The sequence below is a fragment of the Apteryx mantelli genome, chromosome 6, assembly GCF_036417845.1.
Source record: "Apteryx mantelli isolate bAptMan1 chromosome 6, bAptMan1.hap1, whole genome shotgun sequence".
NCBI lineage: Eukaryota > Metazoa > Chordata > Aves > Apterygiformes > Apterygidae > Apteryx > Apteryx mantelli.
Genome location: NC_089983.1, coordinates 13,032,089 through 13,051,171, shown reverse-complemented (window position 1 = coordinate 13,051,171; position 19,083 = coordinate 13,032,089). Strand labels below are relative to the sequence as shown.

General features: G+C 39.5%; 1 protein-coding gene across 9 annotated transcripts in view; it reads right to left on the bottom strand.

Annotated features, from left to right (window-relative positions):
• PARD3B (par-3 family cell polarity regulator beta) overlaps positions 1-19,083 on the bottom strand; it is a 440,403-nt gene that overhangs the window by 255,193 nt on the left and 166,127 nt on the right. For all 9 annotated transcript variants that reach the window (XM_067298774.1, XM_067298775.1, XM_067298776.1 and 6 more), the window contains one exon: positions 17,841-17,950. In XM_067298774.1, the coding sequence (XP_067154875.1) occupies positions 17,841-17,950 (110 nt within the window). The remainder of the gene's footprint in view (positions 1-17,840; positions 17,951-19,083) is intronic.

Sequence of the window (19,083 nt, the reverse complement as noted above, 5' to 3'; positions counted from 1 at the left end):
AAGGAATTGAGAACTGCCTGCATCTGAATGTAAGAAAATATACTACCCTTCATAAAGTCCTTGGTCTTGATCCTGATTCTCAATAGAAATTAAGGGAACTGTGTAGCATTTTAATTCTGTGCAACTGTATACAAAACTTTATTTCAGGATCTGAAATTACAGTCACAGTGTTACCCTGAATTTATGAGTGGATATTATTAATAAATCTGAGTTGACTCCTGTGAGCCAACACATTACTATCACTGGCTTATCTTAAACCTAGTAGGTAATTTAAACCAGAGACCAATCACCTGAGAGTATACTGTTATTTCCAACAAATCCTTATGAATCATAATGGTATTTTCACTATCTCCCAGGATTTTAAAAAGTCATCAGAAAATAATCTTTCATAAAATGATCTGGTTTCATGTTAATTATTAACTACAGTTTGAAATAACAGCACTGGTTAGTAAATAATTTGACAGCACTAAAATTTGCACTGGAAGAAAACAGGATTTATCACATGGCTAGAAGAAAGCAGGGAGCACAATATTTCTTAATCAAAGATGCATCATATTCACTGGGAATAAAATAGTGCAGCAATAATAAAGCCATACAGATGAATTAAGCTCAAAATATTGTAACGAGCAATATTTTGCACAGTTTTATCTACTTATCAGAGATTAAGAGGGGGCCAATCTTACACAGTGAGAGCTCTCTCAACTGTGACTTTTTTTTTCTTTCTTTTTTTTTTTTTAAGAGAAAATAAGCAAAGGGAATCACACAGCCAACTCCGTTTTCACACTATAAAGGTACATTTATTGACTGAAATTGCTTTTGTGAGATTATAGAGGGACTTAATTGCACTAGAGTTGTTAACTAATAGCTGCATCCTTAATTGCAAGAACAGAGGTCAGAGACTACATTGCTGTTGTGTAGGTAAGCATGACAAGTGACATGAGCAAACGAGTAATTCTCCGTAAGACAGACAATAATGCAAGTTATCAGCTCTCCTATTTCTTGTGTGCATCCCTAAACAAGCAAGCAAAACTGTGTGACCTGCTTCTGTTCTTTTGAGAAAAATAGGAGATGAGTGAGCCATGAGAAGAGTTAGTAATAAAATGGGCTTCCAGCAGAAATACCTAACTTTTGTGTATTCCTCTTTTAAAATAAACATTATCACTTATATTAGTGGTTTCCTATAAACAAAATATCCCAGGGACATGTTAGTATATATCTGTGTGCCAAAAAGTGAAAGGAAATAGCTAATCTATCTCCTCTCTAATGCCTTTATATAGCTCCATCATTTCCTAACCTCTCCACAGAAGATGCTCAAGCTGGTTTCAGATAAGCAGAGAAGCTACCCACTGTGACAAAATAGCTCCCTTGTTCCCAGCTTTTTCAAACGAGGAACCGTGGTAAATTTTACTGCAAAGACTCAGAAGCCAGAAGTCTGGCACCAAGCAGCAAAGTAAACGAAGCCCTGAGCTACTTTTAACACGTCAGCTAAATAGTTATCTACTACTTCCTTCCACACTTAAGTCTCAACCAAAGCAAAACACATTAGAGCAGTCCAACAAGTTACAAAGTAACATACAAAACAGATTAACACAGTAATATACAAGGATGTTGCTTATGTTACCAGATATGCAGCTTTCACTTCCATATTCTGTTTAATTCTGAGATTTTTAAAACATTTAAAATAGATATAAATGGCATTTTTTTCTTTCTACATTTTAGTTTAAGCAATTCCAAATTCAGGCACTCATTTAATACTTACAAGATGCTTGCTCATGTTCAGCAAGACTGAAAAGCTTTAGCTTTATGAACCTCTAATTTCAGCTGCACCCCTGTCTAGAAGACTCATTTTTATCATGGTTCATGAAATAACGGTATCCAGTCAGCACCCTGCTCCATAACTGCCCTCGGCTGAGCTGTTTGCTCTTTGTGTTACCTATTCGAGCCAGTTTGTCTCGGAGAATGGTCCAGAGCAGAAAAAGGTGAAGCAAATTATAGTGAAAAACTGTTTTATAAGTCAACACAGAGCAGCCCAGTGAAGATGCTCTTGGAAATAATGTGCATAGGCAGAAGTGGCTTACAGACAAGTCTTCCGGCCAGCTCCAGGTCCATCCAAACCTCCCCCCGATCTCTAGAATACCTCTCTCCCGCCGGCCGCCCCTCCCAAGGCTCACAACACCTTCCTTAGATTTCCTCCTTTCAGGATGCCATGACTTTTTACTGCTCCCTGTGAATACCAAGGTCAGAGTTAAGGCTGTGCTTGTGACAGAGACTGAGGAGTCCAATAGATGCACAAAGAAGTGACAAGAAGTCTGAGAACGTCTGAGTACTTAATGATGTTTCTGAGCTAAGACATATGAAGGGAGGTTGTTCTAAACATTAGTATATCCCTAACTGGCAGGTTCCTTGATTTTTAAATTTGTGTTGACAGGAAATTTGAGCAACCTCAACTGTAAGTTAACAAAGTTTTTATGTATATGAAATATTTAGGCTTTAAAACTTCAGTTCAATAAACTTAGACACAGAGTACAGTGCAGTTTTGTTTACCAGTTAAATATTTCAAATGTTATTACTTATGAATAAACCCAACATGAATTATCCGGGTCTCATTATAACTAGAAATACTCCACAAATGGAAAAGCTGAGAGAGTGGCTGCATTTGTATGTTTTTGTTCTTTTTAAGTAAACAGTATGACCTACATTAAATCCACTGAAATTTTTTATTTAGAAAAGCAAATTTGTAAGATGTTTTGTACAGTGAGGTTTCTCATGTTATCACATAGGAGAGTAAAGCTTTTTCTGAAGAATTTTGCATTATAACAATCCAAAGCACTACAAACTGCTAGACTTCGCTTGCATCTTTACTTATACTGAGAAATACTAGTCTGCATATTTTATAGCTCCAACTCTCTGTATTCTTAGTACTCAAAAGTAAAGAAACTGTCTTCTCTTACAGAAAGAAGAGGTAGAAAGAAATAGCTTCAGCAAGTTACTTTGTGAGGGAAGGAACAAGGTAGACTTTCCTAAAGAAGAGCCAAGTCAGAGATGAACTTTACCAGATTCAAAAGCAACTGAAGAAAACACTCGCTGCTTTCTTCCAAGAATGAACGCAGTAGTCCAGGACCCTTGAAACATGGTGTATCCTGCAGGCAGGAGCAATACATCCTAGACAAAAGTAGCTCTCGGGAGAAAAGAGGATCATGGAGGGAATGGCATTTTTCCAAGTAGCCGTGCATAATCTCACACAGGGCTTTACATTTCAACAAAAAAGACCGTGAATTAAGCTTCATATTTTAATGGGAAGTACTTGATAAATGAAACAAAACAATGGAGTAAGAGGATAAGACTGATCTGTGTTGCTAAACTGATGTACTGCTGCAGTTTAAGCTATTCAAAACTTCTCCAGCACATGTTCACTCTTGTATAACGGTAAAAGAGCAATCAAGCCTGGAGATCACAAATACAGGCATCTGGGGAGCTGAATGCAAACGGGGAGGGGGGGGGGAGAAAAAAGGTTTGAACAGTTCTTTTCCATCAAGGGTGAGCAGTCTACAGCACAGTGCTGTGAGCACAAAAGCAGTGTGGGTTCTAAAAGGAAGAGAGATGAGGCTTCCCATTTGATATATTCTCTCCCTTTCCTGTTTTAATGGTTATAATTTTCAACAGTAACAAGTTTAGTTAGCAAACCATCACTGAAACATTATTGACTTAAATGGGAGCCCACCCAGAACAACTTCAGTGATGGTTATACCTGATCCGGACAGAAAACATGTTCGTTTCTTCTGTGCCAGAATTGCCACGGTTGTATCCAACTCCAACACCTACAAGAGCCACTAAGCCCAGAGATCACAAAAGCAGGCATCTGGGGAGCTGAACGCCAGCTGAAAGAACAGGTTGAACAGTTCTTTTTCCTCAAGCCTGAACTGTCTTACATCTTTGAGGCAATCAAACAGGAACTGTTTATCACATGAAAGCAAATATTATTTCTGTTGTTATGGCTATTTGGACATCTGATAGCCTCAGGCAACCCAAAAGGGCCCCAACAATAACAGCTCAACTTAAAAGCCAAAGGGCAGATACCTTTGAAGTGAGAGATGACACAGAAACAGTAGTAGACCTTGAAGTTCAGTTTGATGGAAAGAACCTGAACACTTCAGGGTATTTCTCATTCATCTTCACAACCCTCTCGAAGGCAGAAGGGGCATGCTTGATAACCGATAGCGCTAAATGCCAGAGAACGTAGCAGCACAACGTGCTTCCCACAAAGACAAACTCCTCCTCGAGGCAAAAGGCAGAGACGATCAGAAGTGCAGTTCAGAAGTGTTCAGTACTTTGGCAAGTGGCACTGGGGAAAGGTTTTTGTCAGGTTCCCACTTAGCTTGCTGCTAAGAGAGGGCAGACTTTAGCAATATTTCGTGAACTAAACTTTATGGAATATTTTAAATAATTCTTTGCTAAGTGTGAGTGATAAAGTCTTTGTCAAAGAAAACATTAGCTGTCTCCTTTAATTCTTTAGCAGCCAGCCTGAACAGGTACAGAAGTTCATCAAAACCTACTGCTTGTGAGCACACTAAAATTAGTGGAAAGGACAGCACTGGATTTCTAGTCCTGTGTTTGGCTTATTGTTTTTGGAGCCCTACACCACCATTCTGGAAGCAGGTAACCTACTCCCCAGAAAATAAATGCTCACTTCTAGGGGCAGGTGGTTTCAAGTTGGACTAACAGCATGACTCAAAGTCCACAGCCAAGTCTCTCAGGTCTTTGGTTATCTTCTGAGGCGGTGTTGATACTTCTTGGCACAGGAAAACAAAATGGCAATTACTTCTCTGCTGGGAAAGGGGAATACAAGTCACTACTGCATAGGCAAGGCTGGCATGCTCAGGAAAGGATCCCACTCAGCCCCTTTGGAGAAATCATGCTTCTTTTGTCTAACTCCTGCTTCTCACTGCTGAAGAGGTGTGTGTATGTGTATAAAAGGCTTTTATATCTGTATAAAAACCGTTGTATGTTACATGGTCCCAAAGCTGTTCTAGGGACATGGATTTGTAATTCCTCTTTAAATTAAAAATTAATGGAAACTGTGCACCCAAGAATTGCAACAGTGAGAGCATTATTTACCACCTGTACTTCATCTTTTCTGTTGCTGCAGGTAATGGCTTCAATCTGTGGCCAACAGACTCCTGAAAGATGCTTGACTACTTTTAAGAGTTCATAAAAAATAACTGAAGAGCTAGGTTACTATCAAGTAGGTTTAACTTCAATATACATGGACTGTATCTTCACTGGAAAAGTTTTGGGAGTCCACAAACTTTAAAAAAAAAAGCATAATTGACAGAGAGGAAAAAAAAGATTTATACAACTGTCAGTAAAATTATAAGCCATAATTCCAGATAAGTTGGCTGGTGTTTCTGACGCTGGCAGAGGCAACTTCTCTCCTTTTGTTAGTGAAAGAACAGAGAAAATTGATTTTTTTTTTCTTTTCCATAAAGACAGAGCTAAAGGGATAGCAAGGATAGCTGCTGTTCTTCCTCATGGATTCACTTCAGATTTATTTATAGTAGGGTTCTCCACCTTTATCTGCAGGAGTCACAGTAGAGCCAGTTACTTTATCTAGTTTCTTGGTTTAATAGCTATGGGAGATATAACACATGTTCTGCCTCTGCCCCTCCCTGAAAATAAACAACACTAATCAGGTCTAAAAATGAGTTTGTCTCACTGTTCAAAGCAAATAGAAAGAGTTGGGCACAGATAAACTAATTTTCACCTGTTTCTGCTTACTGCATATACACTAACTCAATTTAGATCGATCGGATAATGTTTGCAGACTTACTACAGTGGCAAAAGGGTACTCCATCCATTCAGTTGATTTTAAAAGAGGCCCAACAAGATGAAATGGTGTTCGTGTTCCTTTTTAATTTTATTTTAGCTCTTTGTTTATCTCCTCCCTTCAAAGCACTTCCAATATGACGAACAGCCTCAGTGTGACAACTTTGGAAAATTAAAATAGAAAAAATGTGCCAGCATTAATCTGTTTTACATCGGGAAGCACAACAGCCGTGAGAGAAATGACGACATATGAGAGCACACTATAATGAACCCAGAAGCACCATCCACAAAATAGGAAAAACAGATTAGACTAGAGGTTGAACACTCCTGACACAATTTGTCTTCCCCAATAGGAGCTTTCTGTTCTCCAGTTTCAGGGTATGATGAGGTTCTTCACTCCAAAACCATGTGAAAATTATCAGTATAAAAGCTCGGCATTCTCCCTCTTCACAGAACGGTTGGGGTTGGCAGGGACCTCCGGAGATCCATCTGGTCCAACCCCCCGCTCAAGCGGGGTCACCTGGTCTCCTAGAGCACGTTGCCCAGAACTGTGTCCAGACAGGTTTGAATATCTCCAAGGACAGAGGCTCTTCCTGTCCTCTTTGCTAGCACGTCTTACTTCTTTGAATTAGTTGGGGGGGGGGGGGGGGCCAGAACCTGCTTTAAGTCCAAATTTACAAAATGAAAGCACGTAATACGACAGAGTCTGCAGGAGACTTGTGTGGCCCGTGGCCTTTTCCACCGCAGCCTTACGCCGCCCTGGAAAGGAGGGAAAACGGCCAGGGCGAGCGAGCGCGAGCCGGGAAGCGCAGCAGCTCGCAGCGCCTGCGGGACGGGCTGGCCAAGCCGGGGACGACACGAGCCAGCATCCCTCGTGCCCACGGCGGGGAACGGCCAGGGCGGCAGCAGGAGAAAAGGCTGCCGGCGCTTCCGAAGAGACGAGCCGATGGAAAAGCCCCAAGCGGCAGGGCCACGCTGCCTTCGGCCCCCGCCGTCCCGCCGAGGCGGCCGCGGGAGCCAGGAGGAGCGCCGGGGCGGGCGGCCCCGCGGCACGCGAGGCCCAGAGCGGCCCAGCCGGGCACGGCCGCGCGGCGGCCCACGCCCGCTCCGAAACACGCGCCTGCGGAAGAGGAGGCTAGAGAGGGTTTGAGGAGCCCGACCCCAGCAGCGAGGGGAAAAATCGCGGGTAGGTGCCTGGGTTGCCAAGGCCTTCGCTGTTTTCCATGTTGCTGGAAAATAAGTTTTACTTTCTGATTTTCAGTCTTAGATTCCTTTTGGACAGGCACCCTTTCATTACCTGTGAGCTGAAATCCACCTTCTCTTCATAGCAACACGTGTGAGACAACTTCAACTCTCTTATAAAACATACTGTTAGCAAAGGGCACCACATGAACATAGACACTGTATGTGCCAGTGAGGGGCTAGCACCACTTTATATTGCTTTGCAAAGACGTGCCTTCCCACTAAAAACATCTGCCGATATGATCAGAGCAGAGGTATTTTTCTTCCTTCTGCTTGAAAAAAAAAATATATATATATATATTTAAGAACTGATGAGTGCTATGAACTTGCTTTCTAACTCTATTTTTAATTTGTATCATTTTAATATATGTTTACCAAAAGCCTAGATTCATTATTTCAGCTATTTAAAAATCAAAAGAAACATTATAAAGCGTATGTACTGAATTAAATAATATTTTTTCATGTAAGTTTTTCCGGTACAAACTAAACATATCTATCCATAACCCAGAGTTGCAAACCAGTCCTAAATATGCATTCTGGCAATAGTGGAGCAGAAAGATAGACCTGAAGCAATCTTAGCAATTAAATATGAAAAAAACCTGAAGCATTTCTATGGTCATCATAATTATATCACCAACAAATTATAAATATTGAATCATTTTAACAAAAAACCAAATTACTGTAAACCTAGAACCTGCATGCTAAACCTGTGCAAAAAGGTAAATGGCATCGGATGCTACATATAAATACTTCTAATGGAACTAACATGAAGAATTTGATGTTTTATACATTTTCTATATAATTCTAAATACATAAAATAGGGATCAAATTCATTTCCCCAAAGGGACATAATCTGTTGGCATAATACCAAACTTTGAAAAAAAATTAAATTTTATTTATAGGAGCATGCACCTGGTTCTGATGAACTTTCTTTACCTGTTAATATCAGTGTTTGTATGATTGATGACATTAACAGAATAGCGTCATCAACGTGTCTCAAAACAGCCATTTGAAAATGACAGGTATATACAAACTAGATGTTGAAAGGTAAAAAGGCATAGCATCATTGCTGCACGTTAAACAATCATTTTGGTCCACAGCGTTTGTAAACCCAAGGATAGCTTTCTTATCATAATTAACACAGCAATCCCCAATTTAAAAATATTTCTGCTGTTGACATTTTCTTGCTGTGTTCTCAGCTGCTAAAAAGAAGAACATATACTAGAGAATCTCTATTTGTATAGGAACTAGGCTGTCAATTTGAACACAACCAGGTATCTTTTCTAGCAAGGTTTAGTTACATCTATGAATAGTAATCCAGAAAATTTCCCTTCTCTTCTGCAAGAGATGAGGGATTGTTTTCTCTAAATGATTACCCCACTCTTAAAAACAGGGAATCAAAGATAGACAGAATGGAGTAGACTGAAGTGGAACTTGCTTCTCCTTTTACCCCAAAGTTTACAGAATAATTTCTAAATTATAAAAAATTTTCCACTGTAATCACTTTTTTAGTCTATCCCAATTCTCTCTATTCTTCTGAGCCTCCCTGGTAGAAACTTGAGAAGGACTTGTAATAAAAGCTTAGCATTGTCTTTCCCTTTTTTTCCACAAGGAGTAAAACTTTGACTTTACCTGTTCTTACCACTATACAAAATAATTCTTTGGAGAGAGCACACCACCTCAACCAACATTTTCAGAATATGTTTCCTAGAATATTATTCTCAGAAACATAACATTATTGAATTCAATCTCTCAAATGGAAATCTGAAAGCATCCAAGAAGGTAGGTACTATGAATGAAGGCAATGTAGATATATTTATGACTTAGTACACAGTAGCCACCAAGGTGCCATACCTGTTTTTTTGTGCTGCGGAATTTTCACTATTAAGAAAAGTGCATTTTTGCAGAATCATACAGAAATGTTTGACACCTGTGCAGCTATGCTTGGTGCCTCAGATCTAGAAGAAAATGTTTCTATGTTCTTTTAAATGAAAAAAAGCATTAAGGCACTAATTCTTTGGCTAATGAGAATATCACTACAAAAATTTCTTAGAAACAACAGATTTGTCATTAAGAACTGCAGCATCACAGATTTGATTTATTTAGATCATTTATTTTTAGATGAAACACCCATACTTTGGCTATGCCTTTTGAAACCAAACAAAGGAAATATCTTTATTCCTTCTCATACCTAGAGCTTTTTCTTTGTTGCAACTTAAAATCCATGTAATCTTTGTTTTCTTGTTCCCTGGCCTTTCCTTTAACATCTTGGCAACTTCTTGGAGAAGTATTTTATAAAATTTCCCTTGGAATATGCCTCTCCTGCATCAGGAACAGAGACCTCATTTGGGCTATTACGGAAAATGTCAAAAGATGAGGAGATGAAGAATAACTGGCCCTTGTTCATCAATTCTACTGGCAGAACCTATTTTAGCCCAAAACAGTGAATTTCTGTGTGATCCCTATTCTGCTGTTTGAAGGACTTAGGCAGAGCATTAAAGAATGGGGGGCTGTGGGTCCCCCCCCCCTTCCCTTTTTGGGAGAGGAAGGGGAATGGAGCTGAACTCCAGATCTGCAGAACATTCGCCATATTTCTCAGGTTGAGATGAGGACAGCTGAAAAGGAGGACTTTCCTTTTCTTTCTGTAAAGCTGACAGGTAGGCTGTGAAACTGATTGGACTTGATAATTCTAAAAAATAGCAGAAGAAAGGAAAAAAAAAGATACCAATTTATCTTCAAAGGTGTTAAATGTATAATCACCTCATATACCACTATTCAGTTCAATGGAGCAAGTATGTCACAAAAAGCCTAGCAGCTTTCTTTATTTAAGGTTCAAGTTCATGTTACCCTATTTTAGCCAGCAGCTAAACAAACAGCAGCGTGGATGCCAACAGGGAGAGTAATTCCACAAACTTCTTAAGATACCATGACAGGCCCTTGGCTAGTCACAGTAGGCACTGCAGTTCAAACCTGGAGGTATTATCAGCATATCTTGGAACTATTGCAAGTAAGAAGGCTTGAATTATTTAGAGAGAACTTGGAAATTCATATGTTCTAATTCAAACCTAGATTTAACAAAGGCAAATTCAAGATAAAACTTAGTAGTAGCACAAAAACAAGCAAACAAACCACAAGCCACTATGCAGCTTGATTTTCAAGAAAAAAGTCTTATGAGAGCAGCTGTTCTTGTAAGATTTCTCTTGGGGGCCAAAGTTTTTTTCTTTTATATGATATTGCAATCACTGACAAAAATTAAAGTTGAGGTGTTTGATCTAAATCTTGAATCTTGCTAAACCACCCTCACCATTGTAGTCTATATTCCCAGGGGTCTCAGTTTATTACTTTCAATCCCAACACATCAAACGTGCGACTCCAAGAGTGCAGAGTACACGAGCAGTATAACATTCCTCCTTTCATTCCAGTTGCCATTGCAAGGAACTGTTTTATAGGCACAAAGCAAATGGGGACTTGCTGACCTAAAAACAGTTGTGAATTTGCAGGTTTCAAAGAGCACTATATTATAATAATAACTGCAAAAAATGTAAATCCAGATTAGTTGAGACAACAGCTATACAGGAGAAGAACAAGTCTCCAGATAAGGTCTCTCTAGTTGGATAGGTAATTTAATATCTAAGGGACCTCTCAAATAATCACAACTTCTTTGAGCACAAATAACTATCAATCTTGTAAGAAAAACAAAGACACTGATCTCACTTTCAGAAGCAGAGATATTAATCAGACAGAGAGGAGCCTCATACCTCAGCGCACTGAAAGATGACGTATTAAAAAAAAACCCTAAAAGAGTTTTTTCCTAATGCCACAGCAGTATTTGGGTTTGGGTCGCCATTATTCTCAGTTGTCTACTGGGTTGCTGTGTTCATGGAAAACATTATTCATATATTTTAACAATATATATATCAGTAGGACATTGACTCAGAACCCATTTTATTTTAGCTAAATGTTTCTAGAGCTTGACAGTAAATGATATGCATAAGCCATGTTGATTGTCATCTTCCACTTTTAATTTCGCTGTCAGACATGCAAGCAACTTAATGTTTCATTCCAATTTCAGTGCAATAAGCCTCTTGTGTAAGCTGCCTGCTATAAGCTGTTCCAGACGGAATAACAGTATTTTGTAGGACCCCAAAGATGGAGCTATAGATGAATATGTGTCAGCAGCACTGAAAGCCTCACCTTCTTTTCCTTTTTTGTCAGCAGTTCTTATTTCCACCCTATAATTTTTCCACATTCTTTATAAGATAGGCCACATGGGAAAAAAGAAAGAGTTTAAGTCTCACAGGCATCTTCCATCATCTGCAATCACATCTACCTGACTGCGCAAGGCAGAGGACAAAGGCAGAGGTTTCCAAACAATCAGGCATCTCGGAAACAACAGCAAAAGCCCGCAATATATTTTAAAATGGAAACAAAACCCAGTCCCCTACTAATCCGGTAAGTTCCAGAACAATGGAAAACTTTGATTTTTTTCATAATACATACTTTCTATCATGTATATTCAGTAAAAACCTTGCATTCCTCTCATTGGAAACAGGCTATAGAAAGCAACACATTAACAATGAGTAACTTCTTTTAACAATTATAACTTTTTCCTGATAATTTATATACTGTATCATGGAACATTCATCATTAACGCTTATTAAAATAAATTACAAAAAGTCTACTTATCCTTCTAAAATGAAAATATGTAAATTACACCCACTGCTCATCTTGTATAATACAGGTGAAACAATACACTTTTTTTTAAATGTAAGCTGTGCAAGGAATCACAAAGAAGTTCTTCCCCTCCCCACACACATACCTCTTTGCCCCCTCAAAAAAGGAAATTACCACAGGGCACTTTTGTCCTCTTTTTCAGATGATCAATTCAGCATGCTGAAACATTTCGAATATTTAGATTTCTTAGTTTCTCCTCTACAATACATAGCTATTTCTTTTTGGTGAATAATACCACAGCACACTGTACAATGAAGGAAAAAAAAAAAATCAGTGCAGGTTTGAAAAACAACAGAAAAAAAAATCAAGAACAAATGGCTTTTGTTAATTTGACAGCCCTCAGCTAGCTGCACCATCGTCTTTGTAAGAGGTTCTCCAAGAGCAGTGGTTTTCCATGGTGCAAGACTGCCACGCAGCTCCGGCTGCCGCAGTGCCTCGCACCACCAGCTTCAAACCCAGTTCACTGCACATCTCCCTATGATCATCTCATCAGACATCAAAAGAAATACAGTGACAAGCTCCTGCGCTGATTAGACGTATTCTATACATGTTGCACAGCACGCACAGACACGCAGCAGTTACTTTAAAAATGGATTCATCTGAGTCAGAACTCTGTTGTAAAAAACACAAACTGATCCAATTCTCCCACCGTTTGAATGACAGAAAATTCTTTCTAAATCCCTCCAAATCTTCTGCTCACAGTTCCATGCAGCAGAATTTCAAGAGCTACAAGTTAAATTACTAATAGGAAAACTTTCACTAGAAAGAACAGTAAATGCCTTCCAGAATTTAAAAACCTTGCTATTCTGCATGACGGTCTGAGACCACGCTACTTCCGTGCAACACAAACTTGCCCCCCCAACAACACTCATTTTAATACCTCACATATGTTTCTGTTTCCATTTTATTTGCTACCTAATTATTATATATTGACTAGCACTGGACAAAGCATTACGAGTGCATGATCATTCCAGCACTGCCAATTCCTGAAGAATTACTGAATTTCCCATGATACTCACTTTCCTTCTCACAGCCCCAGCTCCTGGAATTGCACTGTTACAGGAGAACTGCATATTGAAATGCTAACATGCGCAAAGGAAGCTGAAATCAAAACTACCTGGCCTAGCCAGGGTGAGTAAATGCTTGGCCTGTTAAACACACTGGACAAGAGTTATCTTTTTTAAAAGAGACATATCCTCATTCATTGCAATGCAGTATCTTAGCTGTTGCGCTATTAGAAACAAACCTGAACAACTGGAGCTACAGCTCTACAACCATGATTTGATCACTGCCAAAAAAGATCTTCTGTGCCCTGCAGTGCTTTTAAACAGCATGATTATATGAGGTAATATTTTTGCCTTTTATCCTTATAATAAAACACCCAAACACTCGAAAGTACTATTGATAATCTTTATCCCAGAAACAAGCTCTGATCACAACATTAATAACTTTGTTTACATATGCATATAAAACAGTATGTAAAAGGAACAAACAATAGATCCGCATCCTTTCGTATACTCACATTATGTTAATCTGCAGATACTTAATCAGAAAGACTAGCTAATACGTTACAAACACAATTAATTGGCAGAAGAAGCAGGGGAGGTTTCAACCCTTTTTAAAAAGGTCTTGAAACATAGTGTTCTGATTATATACAAAACTTATCCAAAATTGCCAATTATATGTCCACAATGCATAAAATACAGTCAAGTTTAAGAAGCATTTAGCTAAAACTTGAGTCTGGATTGAACCACAGGAGCAGCAATTCAATTGATCCAACATCTCACTGTATCTTTAAGTATGGATAAGTACAATTTAATCAGTCATTTCTATTAATTAACTCCAAGTTAACCTAAGTATTTATCCAGGAAACATGGTGCCCTTAAAGAAAAGCAGGTCATACAGAATGTAGCATCCCCATAACAGATCAGGAGATTAACAAGAGGAGGTGAAATCTCGGTCCCACCAGAATTGATGCAAAACTCCCATCAACTTAAATGGGACCAGAATCTTTCTCAGTCTCAATCTCATGAACCCATAGTTAGGATGGATGAAGCCAGTAGGAAAGTCTGTCCCTGAGTCAAAAGAGAGATAAACAGAGGTAATAGCTCCGGAGCAGAAAGTTCAAATGCTTCTGCTACACCTTAATAGTTAACTGCCTAGATGAACCAGACTAAGAGCAGAGAAATTTAATTTGCTCTCTAGAAAGTTCAAAACAAACAAGGAGAACCCCCCCACACCCCAGTCCAGACTTTCTGCATTGCTGCGTCTCATCCTTATCTGGCTGGGGCTTGGCTAGAGGAATCTGTCTAGGAACTTTCAAGTTCACGCGGAGAACCTGAAACTGCATCTTCTCTTGGTGAGCAAGGGAAAAATGCTGAGAAAATGTTAAGTGGGAACAAAATACCTCCTCTCTCTGAAAGGCTTCAACCACCTGAACTAAACAGCATGGCAGCATTACATGGAAGAAGTGGAAGATTTTGTGTCTCTTGATAACCCCACACTCTGAATTCAGGCCAGTCAGAGTCAAGACACAGTTGGACGCACTTGGCTATTGTCCTAGCAAAGCTACGGCCCCAGGATTTTGAGAAGTGCATTATGCTAACGATGCCTCCCTGGAAGAACTCACTGAAGTCATAGGGATGGACGTTTGCATTTCCTGAACGCCTATACAAAGCCCTATGATTATAACTGGTCAGAAAAGCTTAACAGCTGACTCTAAAAAATCAGCAATTTCCCTAAGAAATACCTTTTGTTCCATAGCACATTCAGATGTTTGTTATCCCTATTTTTGTCTGATTATAGTGTCTAGATTTTTTGGTGGCAGCTATCACAATAAGGGAGGGGAAGCCTGCATGAGAAAGGAAACTCAGATTCTGTACCATCTGTTAAATGACTTCCAGTCTGAGAGAACAGATGCTGGACTTCACTATCAGCTTTTGACAGATCTAGAAATATTTTCTTAATTGGGGCTAAAACTCTTAACTATGACAGGATGTCAGAGAACATCTAAAAGAATGGCTCCAATTCTTCTCAAACTACCTGTTCACTCAAAAAAGATGTCCTTCTAGTAAGCACGGTATGGCATGAAACAACCTTCCTTAGAATGAATATACACTGGAGCACTATACAAAAACAGAATATATGCCCTGCTTAGATTCTATAAACAGTCACTGCTCAAATGGTTCCTCACCTGAACTTGGTAGGAATTCCCTTTTCTTACACTACGCATGTTCCTTTTTTTATTTTGTGCACTACCCTACTGCACATCTGTCCTGCACTCTCCTAGAGACAAGTCAGTGCTCTCTTCAAAGACTCATGATAATCACCTATCAAATCCAGCCAACTACCAATACTGGTGTATCGGTACAAAATCATATTAAGACAGCATACAGTGCAACTAAAAATTTCTACATAGAACTGAATTCTACATGTGCCAAATGCCAAAACAAACTAATTATGAAAGTTAGTTTCAGTTATAAATACAGGGGCTTAACTTTTAGTACATGCTGCATTGAAAACAATTTAACCTACCAGTGGCTCTGAGTTTTCCAACTTGCATATGAATTCAATGAAGCAATTAGGAAAAAAATATGGTTGTGGAAGAGGAAATGCAATAATAATTTTGAATTTCCAGCAAAAAATAAAGAACAAATTAATTTTCTCAAAATACCGCTTTCAAACATACCTGAAAGAGCAGTTATATACAAAATGCAGTGTTCACTTGTTTATGCCACGTATTTTCATTTGCCAGGTATCAATTCTTCCCTGTTTTTTAAAACAATCTGTATCTAATTTATGTTATTTACGCTTCTTACACTTCTCAAAAAATTATGTCAAAGCATATTTCAGTATGATTGATGATGAGATTTTTAGAAATAGTATTGTTGCAAAAATAAGAGATGGTGTAAAGTATTTTGCTATAACAGATTTTTCTTATTAACCCCCCCCACCACCACCTGGGATTTTTTTTTTTTTTTTTTTTTTTAACCGTACTCATACAACATTTAAAAAACATTTGAGAACCTTCTTCACTCTTGCCAAGTGCCTGTTACACCTAGGGCTGAAGGAGGAACACTCTCTATTTTAGGTGTGGAGAATTCCTTCAGGCCTAGAGGATTTCTGGGTCCCGATGCCAATCAGTGAAGCATTGCGAGCCTGTGGCCTACAAGGTGTAACTACAGTCCCCACATAATGGCATAAAATGCACTTGTTGTTGCTAATATTGTATTGAAAACAAAACTTTCTTTCCCTGACAGTCACAAATAAAACATGCAAAACACATCCTGGAATCAAATGCAGTGATTTCACCAATTTGTCCATTTTTTGTTGAAGTTTCATGGTTATAAACTACCAGCTCACTTCCTGACAATCTCCTATGGCAGATTAAGCATTACATAGCAACATACTCACTTGGCAAATTTCTTAACTTTGTAAACAGAGTAAGAGCCGTACTGTTAATCAAGATTTCTTCTGTGTACTTCAATTCATCAGAAAGTCAGTATTTCTTGAATATGTAACTGCTAGCAGCAGGCTTCTCAGAAGAAAAAAACCTCTCAGCCCAAACAGATCTGCCAAGTGAAGCAGGACCTTGCCAGAAGTTCAGGACACTGCCATGCCATAATGCACTCGGAGAGTGAACACTGCACCACTCTACAAACACCACAAGAAATGGTTAAATAGGACACACGCTAAATATTTACAGATGCACACACATCTGGCCATGCAAAAAGAAACAACCAACTGATAACTAAAATCCAATGTTGGTCTTCAGAATTTACAAAGTTAAGATTTAGACCCATGAAATATCATTTATATGCAAGTCATCCGACTTTCTATTTACTTACCTCACTCCAACTTAACACGAGGTATGATTTTTAAATACAACATCTTCAGGTGAGCAGGTTCCCACCTCCAGCCCTTGTTCCTGAACACAGTTCATTCCCACTGCTCCCTTACATGCACTATGACCGCCTGCAAAACCTTCCCACAAACTGACTGTGATCTAGGTTGAAGCTGCCTCCCTCCTCTCAAAGCAGAGGTTTGGGGGTTTTGAGGTTTTTTTGTTTGTTTGTGTCTGTTTTGAAAACCCAGTTACTTCAATGATTAATATCAATTCAAGAAAATGGGGACAGGGAGTGAACTGCAACACTGTAGAGGGAAGGTAAAGGGAAAGCCACTTTGCCACAAAGGCAAATAAAAGGCAGGTGTAACTGCATCCTCAGTTAAACGAGTGTTCATTTGGTATACAGAGCTTTCTAGGCAAACACCAAGCCATTTGAAATGCTCTATTTTACTTGATACATTTATATATCCCAGCTGACACATTCAGAGATTCTGCAGAGTTTAATCTTTCTGAGTAACACAAGAACACCCTCCCTTCACAAGAAGTTTCAGGCCCTAAAATTGCCAAGTAAAATATGTGGCCCAAATGTCACCAAGACAACATCACTTTCAGAAGCTCGAAGACAGCCTACAATAATGTCTGATTAAGCATTACTGCCTCCCCACTAATTGTGTTTTTCCTCCAATATTTAGTAATGACAACATCAAGAACAAATTTGTCCTCATAATCAAAGAGTTACATTGTAGAATAGGAACCTGGAAGAAAGAAGAGACCTTACAAGATAGTAACAGGCTGCCAGAGGAAGAGAGAAAAGCCATCAGAGGACAAGAGAAGGAAAAAAGAATGCAAGACTGCTGATGCATATTAAAAGGAAGTACATTTTGCTGTTAAGTAATGACAAACTGTACAACATAAAACTGAACAAAACCACAAACAATTCCTAAAAGTTCAGTTCATATTTCAGTGCCTTTTTGCACCATGGAGCGTTATTTAAGTCTCCTGTTAAGAAAAGTGATTCACTTGACTATATCATCTAAAGCGTCCATTTTGCTGGGAGAAAATACACTGCTTTACAGAAAACAAGTATGATGCACTTTGTTTTAGATCCAAATATGTTCAACTTATAAAACAGCTCTATACCCACAGATAAAAACAGTTTTTGCCCTCATTAAAATGTGAATTACACAAGACCTACTGCCACAACATGTTTGAGACTGTGGTCACCGGGATGAGAAGCACTGGGGCGGAAGTCGGCAGGCGGGCCCAAGGCTGGATCACTGCTCCTTCGCACCAAAAGCGGCGTGCCTACGAGGCAAAAGAAAGAGCAATGAGTCAAGGGAGCTGCAGGAACACAGTGTGGAGGTTCACGTGGTTTACCCGAGAGAGGCGTACAGCTCCTACACAAGCTTCTCTGGGGCAACAGCGACTGGGTCCATTACTACATCTCATGGGATTGTGCCATTTAGTATTTACTGAGGTACAGACAGGAGAAGGTTTCAACCTCAGTTATACAGACCTTCACCTCTGCTAAATTACTCAGGTGAAGACTGCTGACAAACAGGCAAAAAGGCACATTCTTTCCAAACAAAGAAGCAGCTGCAGGGATCTGTGACCGCACGTGCTGTCAAACTGAGAGGGAAACCATGCGCTTGATCTAAGGAACAACAGTGAACACAAAACCACACTGGACTACTTTTGCTCGTTCCTACAACTGGTAGTGGTTATGTAACTACACCGGCGCTTCCTCTGCCAAAAACCTTTCCTTCCACACTGAGGACGGTTTTCACTGTATTTTCTGCATTAGCCCAGCAAACTGGGATCTTGCAATCCAATTTTCAACCCCTCCTCTGGACTTTCTCCTGATGTATCTCCCAAAGCCATAGTGAGCAATTGCTTGCCTGTCCAATATCAGTTCAGCAAGACCACATTCAGCCTGTAGGGAAATTCACTTTGGATGCGATGCTGTGACCATACGTATGGTCATAAATTTTATTTTCAGAAGCTCATAAGATGCAATACCCCACCACTACTACTGCTTTGCCTTCCCAACCTGAAGCATGTAACCACCTGAGCTCAGGCACAGGTTTTTGGGTAGAGGGGTACGAGAAGGATAACAGATGATAACTCGCTACATTAGTTTCACTTAATGTGTAATATGTCTTGGGCTGGCTCTGCAGAGACAGCCTAAATAAGGTAGAAGGAATGATACAAAGAGGAGCAGGGGGGAAGAATTTCATTCCCAGATCTGCCTTTCAGCATCGATTCTGCCAGGTTTGCAAGAGAACAGCTGTAGCTGTCACAGTGCTTTCAGAGAGGCTACAGCCCAACCAGCTTCCTCGCAGGCATCTCCAATTAGACTTTCACCACCATTCACGTGCTCTGTTTGGGGACAACCCAAAGACCAGTGTGGAGCTTCTGGTAGCACAGCTGTCCAGTTA